The 20218-nt window shown below is 41.7% G+C and overlaps 1 protein-coding gene across 3 annotated transcripts in view; it reads right to left on the bottom strand.

The window, feature by feature from the left end:
- The window catches only part of LOC139406612 (cytosolic carboxypeptidase 6-like), a 465185-nt gene that overhangs the window by 418908 nt on the left and 26059 nt on the right, over positions 1-20218 (bottom strand). For all 3 annotated transcript variants that reach the window (XM_071149384.1, XM_071149383.1, XM_071149385.1), the window contains exon 3: positions 14898-15022. In XM_071149384.1, the coding sequence (XP_071005485.1) occupies positions 14898-15022 (125 nt within the window). The remainder of the gene's footprint in view (positions 1-14897; positions 15023-20218) is intronic.

Here is a 20218-nt window from a genome sequence, read left to right on the forward strand (position 1 = left end):
CAAGGCCAAAACATCATATAATGCCATAGCTAGCTGCGACACACCACCCGTTCACACCCCTAACCAACTAGCAACCACACACCTGATCTGTTAGGTTTAACAAAGCTGTAAATGTCATGAAACAATACTGATGAATTCACTTATTAAAACTTTTCAAAATAGTTTTTTTCCCCCTGATTATTTAAATTGGACAACATAGACTAATACTAGCTTATCCTTCTTACAAAAGGTAAACTTAGCAAGGTAAACAAAGAGCAGATCAAATAATTAGTCCACTTTAATATAGATAAAATTACACGTTACTAATATCCACAATGCCTCTACCTAAAATAATTAGCCCATCTCAAAGCATTTAGGCACCATTTGGGAATTTGTAGCAGGAGCACCTAAACTTGCCTCAGCATGGTTCAGTGTGAGAGCACAGTCAGAGCTCTATCAGAGCCCTATATTAAACTGCAGCCCATTGTGAGTGTGTATTATGCTGGGCCTCTACCCCACTGAGCCCCCTCTGCAGTGCAGTGGCTCTCAATGGCTCTCCCAGCATGGGCTCCTCTTTTCTCCTCTCGTCTCCTGCAGCAGGGGAGTCAGATGCCCACGCTCATCCATCATGTTACCAGGCATACAGCCTGCCCGCCCCACCTTTATGACAACACGCAGCGAAAACAACCATATTGGCTTTACTTAACAACATTAGCCATGAACACAGATTGACAGCAACTCCCCACAGCCTCCTACATCAAATAATACAGAGAAAATAGCATTCAATACAGCCTGTCATCCAGGGAATTAGAGATTCAAAAACAATTTTAAAGTAATAAGTGAAAGCCACTGAATAGAATGAAAATGCAAATGTGGGCTGAGGACTCGCATGTTTCAAAACAACACAAACCTCCTGCCTGGCTTTTTTAAACACACACAGTACATTAGGGGCATCGCACTGTTGTGAAAAAATGTGTTTATCCTCTGTGGTCCCTCTAATATCTTACAAGAGGGTTGTTTTTTTTCCTAGAAGCGCTAATTTAGTTTTATGGTTGATTTGGTTACATGAATGATAATTACACCAATAACACAGAGATTTAATCAGCTATTCCATATGAGGCCTAGTCAATGTTTCAGTCTGCACTCCTACAGAGTGATGGTTCTGAGTATTTAGTATTTTATTTGCATCCCCATTATCTGTTGACAAGGCAGCAGCTACGCTTTCTGGGTGACAAAACGGGGGAAAAACATGACATCAAACAAAACATTGTGCATTATACAAATTTACACTGCTCCATTATTACATTACAATGCTAAGAATAATGTGTGGGTGTATGTGAGAGAGAGAGAGAGAGAGAGAGAGAGAGAGAGAGAGTGTTTCTCTGAAAAGCCCTATATGGATTAGCCATGCAATCCATGCTTCCAGCAGGTTGCACAGCCAACTTGTTTGCATGCCTTGCCGAAGGGCCCTATCATGCGGAATAGGTGGTTGGAGTTCGTTGGTCCCCAGTGGTGGTGAGTATACTTGTAGCTAGACCATAGACTGCTGGTTATGTATTTGGTTGTGTATATTTTAATAATCTTTATCACTATGATCGCTAGCTACCCTAACTAGCTTGATAGCTAACCTAACCTCCAGCCTCACCTCTTGCCTGCTCACCAACAGTCGGGGAGAACAGAATTAGGTGGGTTTAGTCTGACCTGTTTAACATAGTATGTTTGTGTGTCAGACATCACCTATCCCTAACTGCCATTGGTAATAGACCAGTGACTGAATGTGTTCACAGATGCATGAGATGCAGAAAGGCATGGCACTCAACACATCTACAATGAGGTGAATACTAATACTACAGTACAGCACACATGCCCAGTAATAGCAACACCCTTTTAAATTCTATGTGTCATTTGATGGGAAGACTATAATTGGGTAGGTTTTAAACTTCACATAATACCTGTTTGTGTGTCAGATATTACCTATCCTAACTGCCATTGGTAATAGAACAGTGACTCCATGTGTACACTACCGTTCAAAAGTTTGGGGTCACTTAGAAATGTCCTTGTTTTTGAAAGAAACTGACAATTTCATACAACGCTGTGTACTACTCCCTTCACTAACCAGAATAGAAAGAGGAGTGGGAGGCCCCGGTGCACATCTGAGCAAGAGGACAAGTACATTAGAGTGTCTAGTTTGAGAAACAGACGCCTCTCAAGTCCTCAACTGGCAGCTTCATTAAATAGTACCCGCAAAACACCAGTCTCAACGTCAACAGTGAAGAGGCAACTCCGGGATGCGGGCCTTCTAGGCAGAGTTGCAAGGAAAAAGCCATATCTCAGACTTGCCAATAAAAAGAAAAGATGAAGATGGGCAAAATAACACAGACACTGGACAGAGGAACTCTGCCTAGAAGGCCAGCATCCCAGAGTACGAGATCTTCCGTTTTTAGGCAATTTCTCACATGGAATAGCCTTAATTTCTCAGAACAAGAATAGACTGACAAGTTTCAGAAGAAAGTTCTTTGTTTCTGGCCATTTTGTGCTGATAATAGAACCCACAAATGCTGATGCTCCAGATACTCAACTTGTCTAAAGAAGAACAGTTTTATTGCTTCTTTAATCAGGACAACAGTTTTCAGCTGTGCTAACATAATTGCAAAAGGGTTTTCTAATTATCAATGAGCCTTTTAAAATGATAAACTTGGATGAGCTAACACAACGTTCCATTGGAACACTGTACGCCTCTGTACACCTATGTAGATATTGATATTGTAGCCGTTTCCAGCTACAATAGTAATTTACAACATTAACAATGTCTACACTGTATTTCTGATCAATTTGATGTTATTTTAAATGGACAAAAAATGTGCTTTTCTTTCAAAAACAAGGACATTTCTAAGTGAACCCAAACTTTTGAACAGTAGTGTATGTGTTCACAGAAACATGTATGGAGACTTGTAAGATGATGTGATGAAGTCCAGACTGACAGACAGGCTTGATATTGATGTCCTATGGGGCAGCGGCTTCTATGAAGGAACTTTGAATGTCTTTGAACTGCCGAGTTGGTTTAACATTGAGCCAGAGTAAACGTTGGCTAGCTAGCTAGCGAGCACGCTTGTGTGTGCAGAGCAGCACTAGAATAAATTCAAATGTCTTACCTTTTTGTAGTTAAATAAATCCAACATGAAATGTGATAGTATAGATACTATAGTATCCTTAACTAGCACTGAAAAAGTAAATCCATTCTTCTCTAATTAAACAACTCTCCCCAATTTCTGAATTACGCCTGTAACGTCATCAGTAGGCTACAGTAATCTATGCTTCAGAGGGGAGGGACAGTTAGGCCACACACACACACACACACACACACACACACACACACACACACACACACACACACACACACACACACACACACACACACACCCCCACTGGCAAAGATTTCCAGCTGGCAGGCAGACGCTAGAATAAGTTGCTTAGTGACAGTGAGGGCTTTGCATAGGCGCTTTGTTGTAATTTTTGATCATTTCAAGTCATCAGTTTCAAGTCAAAGTTGTGTACCGAGTCTTGAGGCTCTAAGTCCAAGTCAAGTTTCCAAGTCGAGTCTCAAGCCATCAAATGTGTCTCGAGTCCACACCTCTGCTAATCTTGCCAATGAAAAAGTCATTAAAGTAGTTGAGTTTAGCACTTAATAGCCAGCCATGATGAATCTGTGTTTAGATGATAATGCACTGAAGGCCTAGATACCAACTTCAAAGTGAAGGGTAAGCATATGAACAACTGAAACACTTTACCTAAGCATCTCTAGCTCATCAACAGAATCTCCAGACAGTGAACAACAATAGTGTAGCCTAACTCAACACTCTAAATGATAACTATCAGCATGCCCCCCCCCCCCCCATTGGGTATAAGTTTACAGATATAACATCATGAGATCAATTTACACAGTAATTAGCCACAATGAACAAACAGTGCAGCAAGAAGGAGGTCGTTTACTGATTGAATTAACCACATACTGTAAATAGAAACAAAAGCAGCATCAAAGCGGCACCACGATGCTGCTTAGTAGCTCCTTGATGTTTAATAAATAGGGAAAAATGTGTGCTCCCAGGCCGCTAGTTGGCATAATGAATGATTCTACGTCTAAACGCTGGCGTTAAACCATTGGTGCTGTGATTGCACTCCGTCCTTCTACTATCTGGACACCAACGGGTTACAACAACAGACCGGCGACTGCTCACACACTGCGAGGGAGCCAACACCAGGACCCCTTTTTAAACAATAACCTAATTGCAACATTTATAACCCCAAATCTGGAATTTAATTTAGTCCAACTTAAGGCTGCGCTGGCATGAAAATACTATTTGATTAGAACAGCAGTTGTTTCATTTGTGGCGCAGCAGATTGCAGAGCATCTCTATCCGGTGCGCAATCTGTATTCATTACGCTGTGAAAAAGATGATCCATGTCCTGACTCTGCACTGATAATTTCATGCAGATGCACAGGGCTCCAAATGGCCCCAGTGCTTCCTTTACAATGGCTATGCTAAGCTCCTCTCTGCCGCCTCACATGCTGGGCTCAGCAGTGCTGCTCAGACAATTTCAACCTTTTAGGAACTCAAAAGGCCTCATAGGCACATCCTCACCACCCATGGCAGGGAGTATCAAAAAGGTTCAGACATTAAAAGTTAAACCGTGAGATATTTTGTGATTTTAATGTAAATTGGCCTCTTGTGTCTGCCTGGTATTTGTAGTAGCATTGCTACACAGATATAATCTTCCGCTTTCATGATTTCGGACGAGGACCAGTCTTTGACTGGATTTGGCAGTGATTCACAGCGTTACTCTGTTGATATCCATACAGTGCACAGACGCTGTCACGCCCTGGCCATAGAGAGGTTTGTATTCTCTATTTTGGTTAGGCCAGGGTGTGACTAGGGTGGGCATTCTACTTTCTTTATTTCTATGTTGGTGTGGTTCCCAATCAGAGGCAGCTGTCTATCGTTGTTTCTGATTGGGGATCATAAATAAGTTGTCCTTTTTCGTTTGGGTTTTGTGGGTAGTTATTTTCTCTTTAGTGTCTGCACCTGACAGAACTGTTTTTTCATTTTTTTCTCTTTGTTATTTGTTTGAGTGTTTTTTAATTAATAAAACAATCATGAACACTTACCGCGCTGCGTTTTGGTCCATGCATTCCGACAGACGCATACATTCCTGATGAACACAGGACACAGAGATGGGGTTCTATACTGTCAAATCCAAAATAAGATTGTTTAACTGTTAATTAACAATCCATAGTAATACTGTAAACACTGAGATCAATTATGTTATAGTGATCTGATTTCAAACACTGTATAGAAACAGAAGCATGCCTATTGCTAAATTGGCTTTATTCTACTGTCTGTTCTGTTGAAAAACATAACTCATATCAGAATGGATTTTACTAGGAGGCTTTGACTGAATAAAGCTATAAAATAAAGCTACACATTCTGATGAGTCTTCATCAGAAGATAACCCATGGAAACATATTTAGCTATAATTAGAAAATCCAGTGTGTGCCCTCATATCCTTTTGTCTATGTCATTATGTCATTATCAGTCTTGACAAAGAATAAGATCCATTAGTTCCCCTTGGAGAGGAAGGTTACTTGATATCATGATAACTCTGAGTGCACTGGTTAATAACTTGTAGGCCTAGCTATGTCTTTCAAAATCACAATTTCCTCTTACTATGTCTCTACTAAGGTTTAAACCTATAATCCAACATGTTATATCAGGTGTAGGCCTATTTGTTCCCAAATCCCACTTTGCTGAATAATCCCTTTGGTAGACTACAAAAGCACACTCCTCTTCAATAGTGACTGGGAGAAAAACCTTGAAAGCATTCCCCACAGCAGAGCAGAGGCACAGGAAATATAAATGGCTATGCTGTTCCCAAAGCAAAGGAAGAAGGGAAAAGCCAAAGAATAAAAAACAGGGACTCTCTCTTTTTAGCATTGCAGAGTAAACAGAGGATGAGACCTGTTGCTGAGTGGGGGTGCCAGTGTGGGGAGACCTGATAAACTGCTTGTCTAATCCAGGAGCACAACGCCGTAAACACTCCCGCAGGCGGGCCCCACATCGAGCTGCCGCCGGCCATGATTACACTCATCTGCCAGTATTCATGGGGGAGCCAGCCATCCCCATCAGCAGTGAAGGACATCAGGCAACAGAGGATAGGAGGGGTTAAACAGCCACATCCAGACATGGACCAAGGCTTCCTTTCTCAGGGTGTCAGGTCAAACCCATCATCACAGATTTTTTTTTAACTATATGCAGCATTCAAGTGGTCCAGGAGCCCGGCTCTGGCAAGCACTGATATTACACAACAACCATAAGGCTTCCCAGAAAAGCCTCTGTTTCAAGTTTCAAGATCACATGCACAAGTACTGTAAAATCAAATGTTATTTGTCACATGCGCCGAATATAACAGATGTAGGTAGACCTTACTGTGAAATGCTTACTTACAAGCCCTTAACCAACAATGCAGAACTTTTGAAAGAGTAAGTCAAAAAATATTTGCTAAAAAAAATGAAAAAACGAACGAAAGTAAGAAAGAAAGTAACCCAATAAAGTAACAATAACGAATCTATATACATGGGGTACCGGTACAGAGTCAGTGTGTGGGGGTAGAGGTTTTCCAAGATAATTGAGGTAATATGTACATGTAGGTAGGGGTAAAGTGAATATGCATAGATAATAAACAGTGAGTAGCAGCAGCGTAAAAAAGGTGTTCAATGCAAATAACCTGGGTAGCCATTTGATTAATCGTTTAGCAGTCTAATGGCTTGGGGGTAGAAGCTGTTAAGGAGCTTTTTGGATCTAGACTTGGTGCTCCAGTACCGCTTGCCCTGCGGTAGCAGAAAGAACATTCTATGGCTAGGTTGGCAGGAATCTTTGACAATTTTTAGGGCCTTCCTCTGACACCGCCTGGTATAGAGGTCCTAGATGGCAGGAAGCTTGGCCCCAGTGATATACTGGGCCGTATGCACTACCCTCAGTGAAATGCCTTTGTTGCAAGCTGTTCTATTTGTGGGTGAGGGAAATACACTAAGTATACCAAATATTAGGAACACCTTACTAATATTATTTGTAGTATTGCCCTCAGAACAGCCTCAATTCATTGGGGCATGGACTCTACAAGGTGTCGAAAGTGTTCTACAGGGATGCTGGCCCATGTTGACTCCAATGCTTCCCACAGTTGTGTCAAGGTAGCTGGATGTCCTTTGGGTGGTGGACCATTCTTGATACACACAGGAAACTGTTGAACGTGAAAAACCCAGCAGCGTTGCAGTTCTTGACACAAACAGGTGTGCCTGGCACCAACTACCATACCCCGATCAAAGGCACTTCAACATTTTGTCTTGCCCATTCACCCTCTGAATGGCACACATACCTAATCCATGTCTCAGTTGTCTCAAGGCGTAAAAAATCCTTCTTTAACCTGTCTCCTCCCCTTCATCTTCACTGATTGAAGTGCATTTAACAACATTCAATAAGGGACCATAGCTTTCACCTGGATTCATCTGGTCAGTCTCTGACATGGAAAGAGCAGGTGTTCTTAATGTTTTGTATACTCAGTGTATATATATATATATATATATAGTGTATATATGTATATATTATATATAAACAGGCAAATTCTCATAACTAGATTTCCCTCCCTCCCTCCTCGGCAAAAAAAAAAGGGACTCTAAACTACTGAGCCTTTCTTTCGTCTCCACAATACACTGCAGAAAGATGTCCAAACATTCACATCTCTTAAACTAATGTGCAAATGTACATTTCACCTTCTATTCAGAATATAGCAAAGTGCAGAGGAAATATGATAACCTTTTAAGCCATTAAAAAAATATTCATCAATCTGAGAAAGCTATGGCTTAAGTTGTTATACTCGGTCACGACCGAGTGATCTAATAGCTCCTATCAGCATGACATTGCACAAAATAAGTCAGTCACCTGAGATTAAATGTCCTTTAATCTTGCACTGTATGTGCCATATACTGTATATCATGTTAGATTACATAACATCATCATCAATAAATGTCAATATAAAAAGTCTGTTTTGGAGTAAAAGAGGAGAAATTGTTGTCCTTCAGGAATTCAAGATACCTCACATTCTAACTAAATGATTTCTCTTTTTCCCAGTGGGGTGTATTCATGGATGCCAAGGGAACCCAGGCTTCCCCAAAAATCATCTCTGTTTCATAATTTTCCTTCAATTTGCAAGAGGATGAATGTATTGTATCTTACCGGCGCCCCTCTGTCTCAGTATGTGTAGGCCTATCTGATACTGTCTGGTCAAAAACAGTATGACACTGTTGCCGCCCATTGAATATGGCCTGTGTCAGTAAACATGAGCAAAAAAGCGTAATGAATTTGTTGCCAGCAGCACAGTTACAGTCGCTAACGCTCTGGATAACATGAAAACAGGCTAACCAGCTCTGCTAGGGCGAGTAAAATGGTCAGAGTGAGGTGTTCTCTCATTTGTGTCTGGAAGTAGCTAGCAAGCTAGCCAACGTTACAAACAGACAATCTGACCATGCTCTGAATTTACAAACGCCCAGAGCGGACTCTGAGCACACTCTGGCACTCCAGATGGAATTTACGAATACACCCTAAAAGTAGTTAGTTAGCATATCATAAATATACTGGCAAGTGCGATATATTAGTACCCAACTAACATTAGGTAGCTAGCTAACATACCGGTAGATACTGCTGTAATGTTATGATATGCGGTTCATAAGGATAGCATAGCTCACAAATTGTTAGCTAACATAATGTGAAACGTAACTTTTTTGAAAAGTCCTTACTTTATTACACTGCTCAATATTTTCTTAACATTTCTCACAATTAGTTAAAGCAATGAATTTGTCTCCGCTCTAGTCGGACTTCAGCTGCATATTTTCCGCCATTATCTTCAAATCTGAAAACATTATTATTTTGTCGTATGTAGTACGACATCTAGGTACTTTTGGCATACTAACTATATCCATACTATGACCAATAAACATACTACATACTCAATTTACATCACAATAGAACGTGCGGTTAGTATGAGTATTCAAACATAGCTTATGACTTGGGGGCTGGAGTCAATTTTTAGGACCTTCCTCTGACACCGTCTGGTATAGAGGTCCTGGATGGCTGGGCCGGACCCACTACCCTCTGTAGCGCCTTGCGGTCTGATGCTGAGCAGTTGCCATACCAAGCCTTTATGCAGCCAGTCAGGGTGATCTCAATGGTGCAGCTGTAGAACTTTTTGAGGATCTGAGGGCCCATGTGAAATCGTTTCATTCTCCTGAGGGGCACGAGGCATAGTCATGCCCTCTTCATGACTGTGTTGGTGTGTTTGGACCACGATAGGTCCTTAGTGATGTGGACACCGGGGAACTTGAAGTTCTCGACCCGCTCTACCACAGCAATTGGAGGTGCAGTTAACTCTAATGAACTTATCCTCTGCAGCAGAGGTAACTCTGGGTCTTCCTTTCCTGTGACGGTCCTCATAAGAGCCAGTTTCATCATTGCGCTTGATGGTTTTTGCGACAGCACTTGAAGAAACTTTCAAAGTTCTTGAAATGTTCCATATTGACTGACCTTCATGTCTTAAAGTAATGATGGACTTTCATTTCTCTTTGTTTATTTTAGCTGTTCTTGCCATAATATGGACTTGGTCTTTTACCAAATAGGGCAATCTTCTGTATACCACCCTTAACTTGTCACAATACAACTGATTGGCTCAAACACATTATGAAGGAAATTCCACAAATGAACTTTTAGAAAGCAACACCTGTTAATTGAAATGCATTCCATTCTCTCAACATCTGAAGCAAGTTGAGAGAATGCCAAAAGTGTGCAAAGTTGTCATCAAGGCAAAGGGTGGCTACTTTGAAGAATCTCAAATATAAAATATATTTTGATTTGTTTAACACTTTTTTTATGGCACATGAGAAACCTGTCTTTTTCGCGCCCATCTCAGTGAATGAATTAATTGCAGAGGCTAAAGTGCACAATGTACCTCTCTCTCCAAAATGACCTCTCTCCCGCCAAATTGTGCACATTCATTGTTTCATAACTTCATTGTGTGAATTGTTTGCTTTTGATTGTTAGTGTCTATCAATTCCCCATTACTTTTAACACCATTAGCACATTTACCATTAATTCCTATAATTTCTCATCTACAATGTTTGTTTGGTTACGATATTTTCTGTTAATCCATTCAATATATTATTCCAGTCTTTATCCTTTCTCATCGTTAGAGTGGACACGTTGTTGTCCTTCAGGTTGCAGAGCGTGCAACCTCTGCTACACTTATGAGAAACAGGCTTTGGTTTATTTCATTCAATTTACGAGTTTAGTCATTGTCTTTTGTTTGGAGCACTCCTGTCAATGTTGAGTAAGAACGTGCACCTGAGTACGCATAGAAGTAGGCCTATAGGCTACCTGGCCTGCGCGCAAATGTAGGCATACTGTATAAATGTTCCCATTTAGGGATCTGATGGTTTTTCTGATTGACTTAACGTGCCACCACTAATGAGCTGTGGCGATTCTCAAAGTAATGTTTTCTTCACGTCAAACAGCAAGCAAACAAAGTCTGTTTTTACATCCATTGAGAATGACAGTAGTTCCTCGATGTATATTGAAACATCTTTACAGCTTTCTCCCTTTCGATTACCCTCTGCGTGAAGGGGACGAATCTCATGCTCTGATCCAGTGGAAACTTCATAAAATAGGCCCATTTGATTACTTCTTATTCCTTGCAGAAATAGCCTACAGCTGTGTCTGTCCTGAGCTCACTGGCGCTAGAAACTCTGAGGGCCCAGAATATTTTATACCATCTTGCAAGTTTGCTAGCACGAGCATAGCCCTGGACCCAAGTTAATAGTTGATACAATGTTTCAAGTTCATTGCAGACAGGCCATGCGTAACCAATGTGATTTATAGGATATTTATTTTTATCAGGATATTTTCTACCTGCAGACTGCAATGTTTTTGTTTGTTGGCTTTGTAAGCTATTTTACATAGTTGGCAATGGCAACAGAAGATTATTTTTAGGTTTGCATCTAGATTTGGATAGAATTTTGATCAACCACATGAAAATGATTTTTAGATACGAAGACGTTATTATAAATTAATTGAAATTGTTCCACAGAAATGTGCATATGACAACCATAACTGTCACGCAGATTGGTAGAACTTGTAAGATAAATTGGCATTCCACATGAGAAAGGTTGCCGACTCCTCGTGTAATCTATTACCGGCAAATTCAGGAGAGTAATGGCCAAATCTGCGAAAGCCAGCAGGAGCGGGAGGAGGATGGTCGGGTCAAGTTAAGTTTTGTTTTTCTTCTGGATATCTTGATCCCTGGCTCCCTCTTGAGTCATTTGTGTCTTATTTCATCAAACAGTGCGCTTAAAGAATCAGACATCTCGAATGCATACACTACATGACCAAAAATATGTGACACCTGCTTGTCGAACATCTCATTCCAAAATCATGGGCATTAAAATGGAGGTGGTCCCTCCTTTTGCTGCTATAACAGCCTCCAATCTTCTGGGAAGGCTTTCCATTAGATTTTGGAACATTGCTGCGGAGACTTGCTTCCATTCAGCCATATGAGCATTAGTATGGTCGGGCACTGAGGCCTGGCTTGCAGTTGGCATTCCAATTCATCCAAAAGGTGTTTGATGTGGTTGAGGTCAGGGCTCTGTGCAGGCCAGTTAAGTTCTTAGGGGCGGCAGGTAGCCTAGTGGTTAGAGCGTTGGGCCAGTTGCTGCTGAAAGGTTGCTGGATAGAATAGCCGAATCCACTCATTTGAAGGGGTGTCCACATACTTTTGTTTATATCGTGTAGATAGCTGATTTTATTAAAACACATAGTGTATGTCTATATATGGAAAAATACACATTTAAAAATGTTGACCAATTGATTGGTCTATAGATCAGACGACTTTCCGTCACCCAATATTTTTTGGGGGGCAGGGATAGCCTTAGAATAAATAAATCGCCTCTACCCTCTGTTCTATGTGCAATCACTGGAAGATAAACTGGACTAGATTTGTTCGAGACTATCCTATCAACAGGTACATTAAGAACTGAAATATACTATTCTTCTCGGAGTCAAGTTTGTTCACAGACTCTATTTAACACCAAGGAAACGTTTCACGATGAAATTGCCCCCAACTCCCAACTGTTCACTGTGTCCCCTAAATCAGGTAGGCACATTCCTCCATATGATATGGGAGTGCCCTGCCGTAAAATGCTTCTGGGGCAAAGTTCCCAATTCTTTTTGAAGTGCAAGAATTTAAATATTCAACGCTTTGCATATATTATGTTACTTAATGATGAAAACCCCTTGAATCTCTCAATCAATCAGAGAAGATTACTGATGGTAGGCATCACTGCTGCAAAAAAAATGTTGGCTCTAAGATGGCAACCACCTCCCTTTCTCCCATTTAACCAATGGATACAGTTACTACTGTATAAGAAGTTATAACATTAGAATTATTGACAGCGAGAATTAATGGTGCTAGTCAAAGAACAATTGAGGCCTGAGCAAAAATACTTCACTCCGTAAAGAACAATCTCAGCTAAAGCCCCACACATACAAACCAATTACATCTAGAAATGTAGACTTTAAATAAAAAAAAACGTCTTTGCTTTCAGGCCCACGGGAAGGGGTGGTATGGGGGGTGGGGGAGGGGTGATCTCTGGTCATTGCGGGGGAGGGTGGGGGTGATTGGGGGTGGGCCTCGTGGGATGGATGGGTGTGGGGTGTGGGAGGGGAACTAATGGCCAACCTCGATTGCTGGGTGGAATGGAAAGTGGTGGCGGGCATGGTTTCCTGGTGGGGAAGGGAGGATGCGGGCGGGTGGATGGGGACTGAGGGAGGGAACGTGTTGGGGTTATCTTTGTATGCATTTCTTTGATAGTTTTTTGTACCTGTTAAAAACTTAATAAAAAGTCGATCACAAAAAAAGGATTACTCCTGGTCTGACAAACAGCGTTGTACCACAGCTGCCACACACTGCGGAAGGCCGACATCGGCGGATGCAGTAGATTGAGACGCAGCCCAGGCAAAAACCCGCAAGTCTCTAGCTTAATTAGACTGATTTTTATGAATAAAATGGTGATTCCGCAAAGACATCAACTCTAGGGCACAGCACATCACTGTTTCCAATGGTTAAAAACCAGATAGATTTTTCAGAGGTGAGAAAATGATGGCCCAGAATATTGAATAGTTTCAATTTGAAATATGAAAGAGATGTATTTGCTGTAACATGGCTGGCTTATTTACAAAAATTGCTAAAGTGGTATATAAAAAAAAGAGTATATCACAACCAATTCATCACTGACACACTATAAGTGTTCATCAATATGTAGACTATCGTCTTTGGTTAGGTGAAACTAGACTAACATGAAGGGCTAGGATTTAATAACTGGTTCAACAGAGTCAAAATGACTTGAATGATAACTCCAGTTCAGAGTGCTGCTATGCTTTGTCCAGTCGTTGCAACATAATTAACCAGCATCAGTCTCACCATACCAGAAGTAAGATAGGGTTTGAGGTGAAGGTTTTGGGGTGAAGAAAAGAAAAAGCTGGTGCAGCCAATTTCCACAAAGCTGCTAAACTGATTGAGGCCGACCAAATCTGTTTCACCAGCTTACATTCTTTCAGAATGGTCATCTCGGTTCCAATATCACGGATTTTTAACTGTTTCCAATTTCCCTATTCTCGACTGAGAGTTGGCAGGCTTAGCTGGATAAAACACTCCAGCCCAGTTCCCTGTGAATGTACCGATATCTCTATGGCACAGCTTCCAGATAGCTCTATTTATTTACTCATTATTTTTATTTATATTTATATTTTTTAAGTAAACAACCGATTCACAATTACATCTCTCTCACACACACACACACGCACACACAAGTATAACACACACCGTACTAAAGGACAATCACCAGCTCCCCTAACAACAACCTATTGAAGTAGATTAAATTCACACAGGTCCTCATTCTAAACGAAAATTGGAAAGACAGAAAAATATATTTCCAAGAGAAAGGACTGTGTGGCATCAACTGCTTTTTGTCACCTGTAGTTGTCGGTGTATGCAAGAGTAAGTGAGTGTAGGGTTTGTGTGGGCTTCTCACTATCCTTTCTTTCTCCTCTTTTTTCTTTTGCCAAAACAGCAAATATCCTGATGGCGCAGGATGCCGGGCGGTATCTGGCCCTAGAATCGATCAGGCTCCTGGCAAAGGGTTTCCATTCATCCCTTGGCCATAAAATTTGATTAGCGCTGACCACAGCACTGCAGGGAGATGGGGCCGATAGGGCCGGGCTGCAGGAAACAGCTTCAGCATCCCACATTTTCATGCACGCTTGCTCTCTCTCCCTCTCTCTTAGAATTGCTTTGTTTTCCCTATCCCTCTTTTCAGCATAGAACTACCCAGGCCTGTATACCTACATTAGATAGCAGGAATATAATTCAGCTGCCGATAGTCTCCTTTTTAGTATGTTGTTTTCTCTCTCTGAACTACGTTGAAATGTTAAAATTCATGAAGCTCCAAGGTTGATAAAACTAAGCAAATGCCCTTGGCATGTGACCACTGCTCTCAACCAATCCTAGAGCTCAACGCATGCAAGTGGCTAGTGCTTCTCAGTACTTTTAAAAGGAATCAGGTACAAACAAACAACTCTTCTGAAGGGCTGTGAAACAACAAAACTTCCAATAATTTTGAATTGTGGGCTACGTTTTTTTATTTTACTCAAAGTGTGCATAGACATTTTAATGAATACAGACAGGTTGATAGCTCTACCTGTTATAGAAAATAATCGAGTAACATTTTAGTGTATACTGCAGTATACAGTATTCATACAATCACCTACCTGTGTTTCCTGCACATTCTCCACTGTGAAGTTGAACCATACTCTGAAGCGAGGGTTACAGGTGTCCGGTCTGATGAAAAGGTCAAACTCAAATTCACTGATGCAGTCAACACGTCCAAGGTTACCTGGGAAAATAAAAATCACATTCAGACTATCAGGATTCATGTTGGGCTACCAACAGTTAGGCCTAAACAACACGTAAAAAAAAAAGTATAGCCACCGTCCCAAGAATATTTAATTTCACATACTACATAAGCTTCCTGACAAAAAACTGTATTTTTTTTATTTCGAAAGGTTTTCACCAATTCACCTCCTAGGCATCTCCTAGACAGCTCAGGTGGCTAGAAACTTGGGAGATATTTCCAAATGGAATAATAAAAATGCATATGATCTGATATCCGTTGTAAACTGTGTAGATTTAATGTGTATATAATGTAGGTAGCCTAGCGGTTAAGAGCGTTGGCTCAGTAGCCGAATGGTCACGAGTTCGAATCCCAGAGTTGACTAGGTGAACAATCTGCCGATGTACCCTTGAGCAAGGTACTTAAAACGAATTGCTCCTGTAAGTCGCTCTGGATAAGAGTGTCTGCTAAATGACTTAAACATAATCCACACCCTAGTGACAATGGGTGGGATGAAGAGAATGGAATTTAGCTACGGTTTAGGTGACAACTGGGACAGCTTTGGAAGGTGGTAACTTCAAAATAAAATATAGATTAACAGCTAAGTTAAATCATCCACCGCTGTGTGATTTATATATTGCCATAAAAACTTAGTCCATAGGCCCAGCTTGCCCACTGGCTCGCAGAGTAAACTCCCTAGGCAAGAGGACAACCTGCTCTACTCTGCGTCCCTTAGCCGGTCCATGTGGTGTGGAAACGAACGACCACCTGGTGCCAGGTAGCACTGAGCTAATTATTGACAGATGGGGTAACCACCACACCGTCAGAGCAGATCGCTCTCCTTCTGCCATCTGAGAGGGCTAATCCACCGCTTCCTGAAAATCCCTTCACTCGTCTCACTGTCCACAGAAACAGCATCATCTGCCAACCCTCATAGTACACTGGATGATGCTCCTTCATGAGCTTTAAAATATATGCATTATTATTTTTGTGCAAGTACATCAAAGACCACACTGGGAAAAAGGATAACAGAACCCCATATAATCTGGAAATCATTTTGGACTTGTGTTACAAATTGTATGTTTATTTTGTAACACATGATGCTGTATTTAAACTGTGAACAAAACATTAGGAACACTTACTCTTTCCATGACATAGACTGACCAGGTGAATCAAGGTGAAAGCTATGATCCCTTACTGATGTCACTTGTTAAATCCACTTCAATCATCACATCTGTGGGAAGCATTGGAGTCAACGTGGGCCAGCATCCCTGTGGAATGCTTTCAACACCTTGTAGAGTCCATACCCTGACGAATTGAGGCTGTACTGAGGGCAAAGGGGGGTGCAACTAAATATTAGGAAGGTGTTCCTAATGTTTGTACACTCAGTGTACATGTCCGCCATTCTCTAACAGCTTCCCGGTTTTCAATTCCAACACATTGGTTGCAAAATAGAAATGCTCTCTGCAAAAATGTATATTGGCCTGTAGCTCTTGTGAACAATGGTAGGGCTGTAAGAATACAAATAGGATCAGACATAGTGAGATCCTTTTACAACTTATCAGACACCTGTGGTAAAGGTTGATAACTGACCTTTACAGTGTCCATTACATGAACGAACACTGTGTGTGTGCTTACGTGCATGTAGTTTATAAGGGAGTAAAATATCATCACAGCTATTTCAGTTATTGACGCACAACCTACTCCACATATTGCTACACTTGGTGGCGGCTGGGAGAAGATAAGTGAAACATACTGTACCGCAAACCAAAGTCGCATCTGTTTTACAATCCTTACATGAAATAACTTATTTAAAACCACATACTGTACAGACTGACTGAGAAGTGGCAGGTGCTGGCAAAGCAATCCAGAGCCATTGACAACAGATAAAGCCAAGGGTTTGCTGAAACACCCACAGCTGCAGATAGCATGATGCGAATATGACAACCGCACCTGTTCCAACCAGATGTCCTGTATAATCTATCATCTTGAATACCAATGTCTTAGCCATTTATCTGGTTTACACTACCAAATATTGGCTATTAGAGGACACAGATAAGTCTCTAAAGGTTGCTTTATATGTATGTGTGGATAACACAGCTACTGTTTTTGTTGACTGATTTATTTAGGCTACTTTCAGTATTCAAATTAATACAATGAAGGATTTATCTACATGTTTCTAAACTAGAGACAAGTAAACATGGATTAAACATAAACCCATAAGTGTGTTAAAAATATACTTCAAGAGATTGTTGCTTTTCAATTGCATATGCTTTCTGAAGAGCCCAAAATGTAGCATGCAGTGCGCTTTTTATACATAAAATAACTAAGTCCATTGAATTGGGTAAATGGCTCCTCAGAGCACACGCCTGCATATGTTTATGGAGCAACAACTAAATCGGAAGCTTGTATACACTAATGCGGCACCATAAATAGCATACAAAAATTCACTAACTTTCAGGCTCTCTCAGAAAGTTAGTGACAGAGTCCTCCACTCGTTTGGCCTTTCAGGACCATGGACAGCGGATGAGCACATAGCTGAGGAATTTCTTAGGCACTACTGCAACAAGAGGTTCAGAGGAATTCCAACAACAGCACTGAATGTCTTCATTGCATGGTGAGAGAGTCCGACCAAAAGTGCATTTACCCTACCACAAACTGGTGAGGTAGAGGTTACTAATCAGAAGAGTAACAGACAAACACAAAGTTGATCAACAACCTTTTAAAACACACTGCAGATGTCGTCGCAGGGTGATACAAAATGGTATCTCTAATTCAAAGCTCAGCAGCCATGCGCTGCTAGGTTATTGAGCTTGATGCTTAAAGAACTGACGTGAGGGATAGCACAGGCCTAAAGGTTAGAATTGCATGTTCAGCTTGTGTAGCAAGGATATGACACAGGATTGATTTCAGTTTTATTTTTATGGTGGCTAACTCCAGATTCCATCGCTGCAGTCCTTTAATAAATGCCCTATCATTCAGTATTTAAAAAACATAAATGGCAAACAAATCTTCGAAAGTCTTAAAACGTAAAAATACCATTAGGAAAAAAATCAGTTCTTGATAGCCTTCATATTGGTAGCCTATGCACGACTACTTGGAACAGTGAGAATACTTATCCAAAGTAATTTGACTAATTTGCACAAAGATGCAGTCAAACAATAGTGTAACTAGTATACACCTGAGGAAAGACAAAGATAAAAGAGGGAGGGATCAAGCATCAGAGAAAAACATCAGTTCTCTTTAAGAGATTAGAGTTAATACTGCATAATTCCTCTGGAGACTTGTGTGTCTACATTCATACTCAGTGGAGAGTCTTCATAAGTTATGTTCCATATCAATCATCAACCACTGGGAGAAACATATGCAGCACTTACTATTTAATCAATTGGGTTTCAACAAACTTTAAGAACCCACCCAGTGGGCTGAGTACTGAAGACTTTGCTGTTCTGGACAATCAGTTTAAACATGACAGGTTCTCCTTAAGGACTCTGTAGTTCATACAAAACTCTCTCCCTCTTTTTTTCTAGTCTCAATGTATTTATTTTCTTAATTAAAAGATTGGGGGTAATGTTGAACCATCAGAAATGTATAACGGGGGTGTATTCATTAGTCGGATTCCGTAGCAAAATGTTTTGCCCGAGGCAAAACATTTAGCAACATAAACAGTTTACTCCAAACACACTTCAACATGACATAAAAGCTGTTGGGTTCTTATACGAAAGTTGTTTAATTGTATGTTTTCCACATGTTACCATCCATCCGAATAGTATGCAAAGTGTTTAGCACAAGCTAAATTAGAGATTCTTCCATGCACTAAAATGGATAGAAGTCTGCAGAGGACCTTTCAGCAAATTAAAGCCAATATTTTTTGTGAGAAGAGACATGACTGAACTCCAACTTCCATTTAAAGTTATCCTGTACCATGTCATTGCTCTCTCTCTTACTCTGCTGTTGTCACGTTCTGACCTTTATTTTCCTTTGTTTTGTTTTTATTTAGTATGGTCAGGGCGTGAGTTGGGGTGGGCAGTCTATGTTTTGTGTTTCTATGTTTAGGTTTCTGTTTCGGCCTAGTATGGTTCTCAATCAGAGGCAGGTGTCATTAGTTGTCTCTGATTGAGAATCATACTTAGGTAGCCTGGGTTTCACTGTTGGGTTGTGGGTGTTTGTTTCCGTGTCTGTGTTTGTCACCACACAGGACTGTTTCGGTTTGGTTTTCGTTCATGTTCACATTTATTGTTTTGTAGTTCTTAGTGTTCAGTTTATGTTTTATAATAAACGATATGGACACTTACCACGCTGCGTTTTGGTCCGATCCCTGCTACGTTTTGGTCCTGATCGCTGAAATCTGCCGTTACAGAAACACCCACCAACAGAGGACCAAGCGGCGTGGTAACGGGCAGCAGCAGCAGCGGCAGCGATGTCAGGATTTCTGGACATGGTAGCATGATCTGGACTATATCACTACTTGGGAGGAGATAGACAGGTGGGCGGTCGACCCAGGGAGAGTGCCGGAGCCTGCCTGGGATTCTCTGGAGCAGTGTGAGGAGGGATACCGGCGAATGGAGGCAGCACGGTGGCGCGGTAGGAAGCCCGAGAGGGGGGAGGCACACGGGGAGTGTGGCGAAGACAAGTAGGAGACCTGCGCCAACTTCCCGTGCTTACCGGAGAGCGAGAGGGACCGGGCAGGCACCGTGTTATGCTGTGGAGCACACAATGTCCCCGGTACAGGTGCATAGCCCGGTGCGGTACATTCCAGCTCCTCGTATTGGCCGGGCTAGAGTGGGCATCGAGCCAGGTGCCATGAAGCCAGCTCTACGCATCTGGTCTCCAGTGCATCTCCTTGGGCCGGCGTACATGGCACCAGCCTTACGCATGGTGTCCCCGGTTCACCAGCACAGCCCAGTGCGGGCTATTCCACCTTGCCGTACTGGCATGGCGACCGGGAGCATTCAACCAGGTAAGGTTGGGCGGGCTCGGTGCTCAAGAGCTCCAGTGCGCCTGCACGGTCTGGTCTATCCAGTGCCACCTCCATGCACCAGCCCTCCGGTCGCAGACCCCCGCACCAGGCTGTCTCTCCGTTTTCTGCCTACAGGGTCTCCCGCCTGTCCAGCGCTGCCAGAGCCTTCCTCCTCTCCAGTGCTGCCAGAGCCTTCCTCCTGTCCTGAGCTGCTAGAGTCCCCCGTCTGTCCTGAGCTG

The sequence above is a fragment of the Oncorhynchus clarkii genome, chromosome 4 (assembly GCF_045791955.1).
Source record: "Oncorhynchus clarkii lewisi isolate Uvic-CL-2024 chromosome 4, UVic_Ocla_1.0, whole genome shotgun sequence".
In the NCBI taxonomy this organism is placed as follows: domain Eukaryota; kingdom Metazoa; phylum Chordata; class Actinopteri; order Salmoniformes; family Salmonidae; genus Oncorhynchus; species Oncorhynchus clarkii.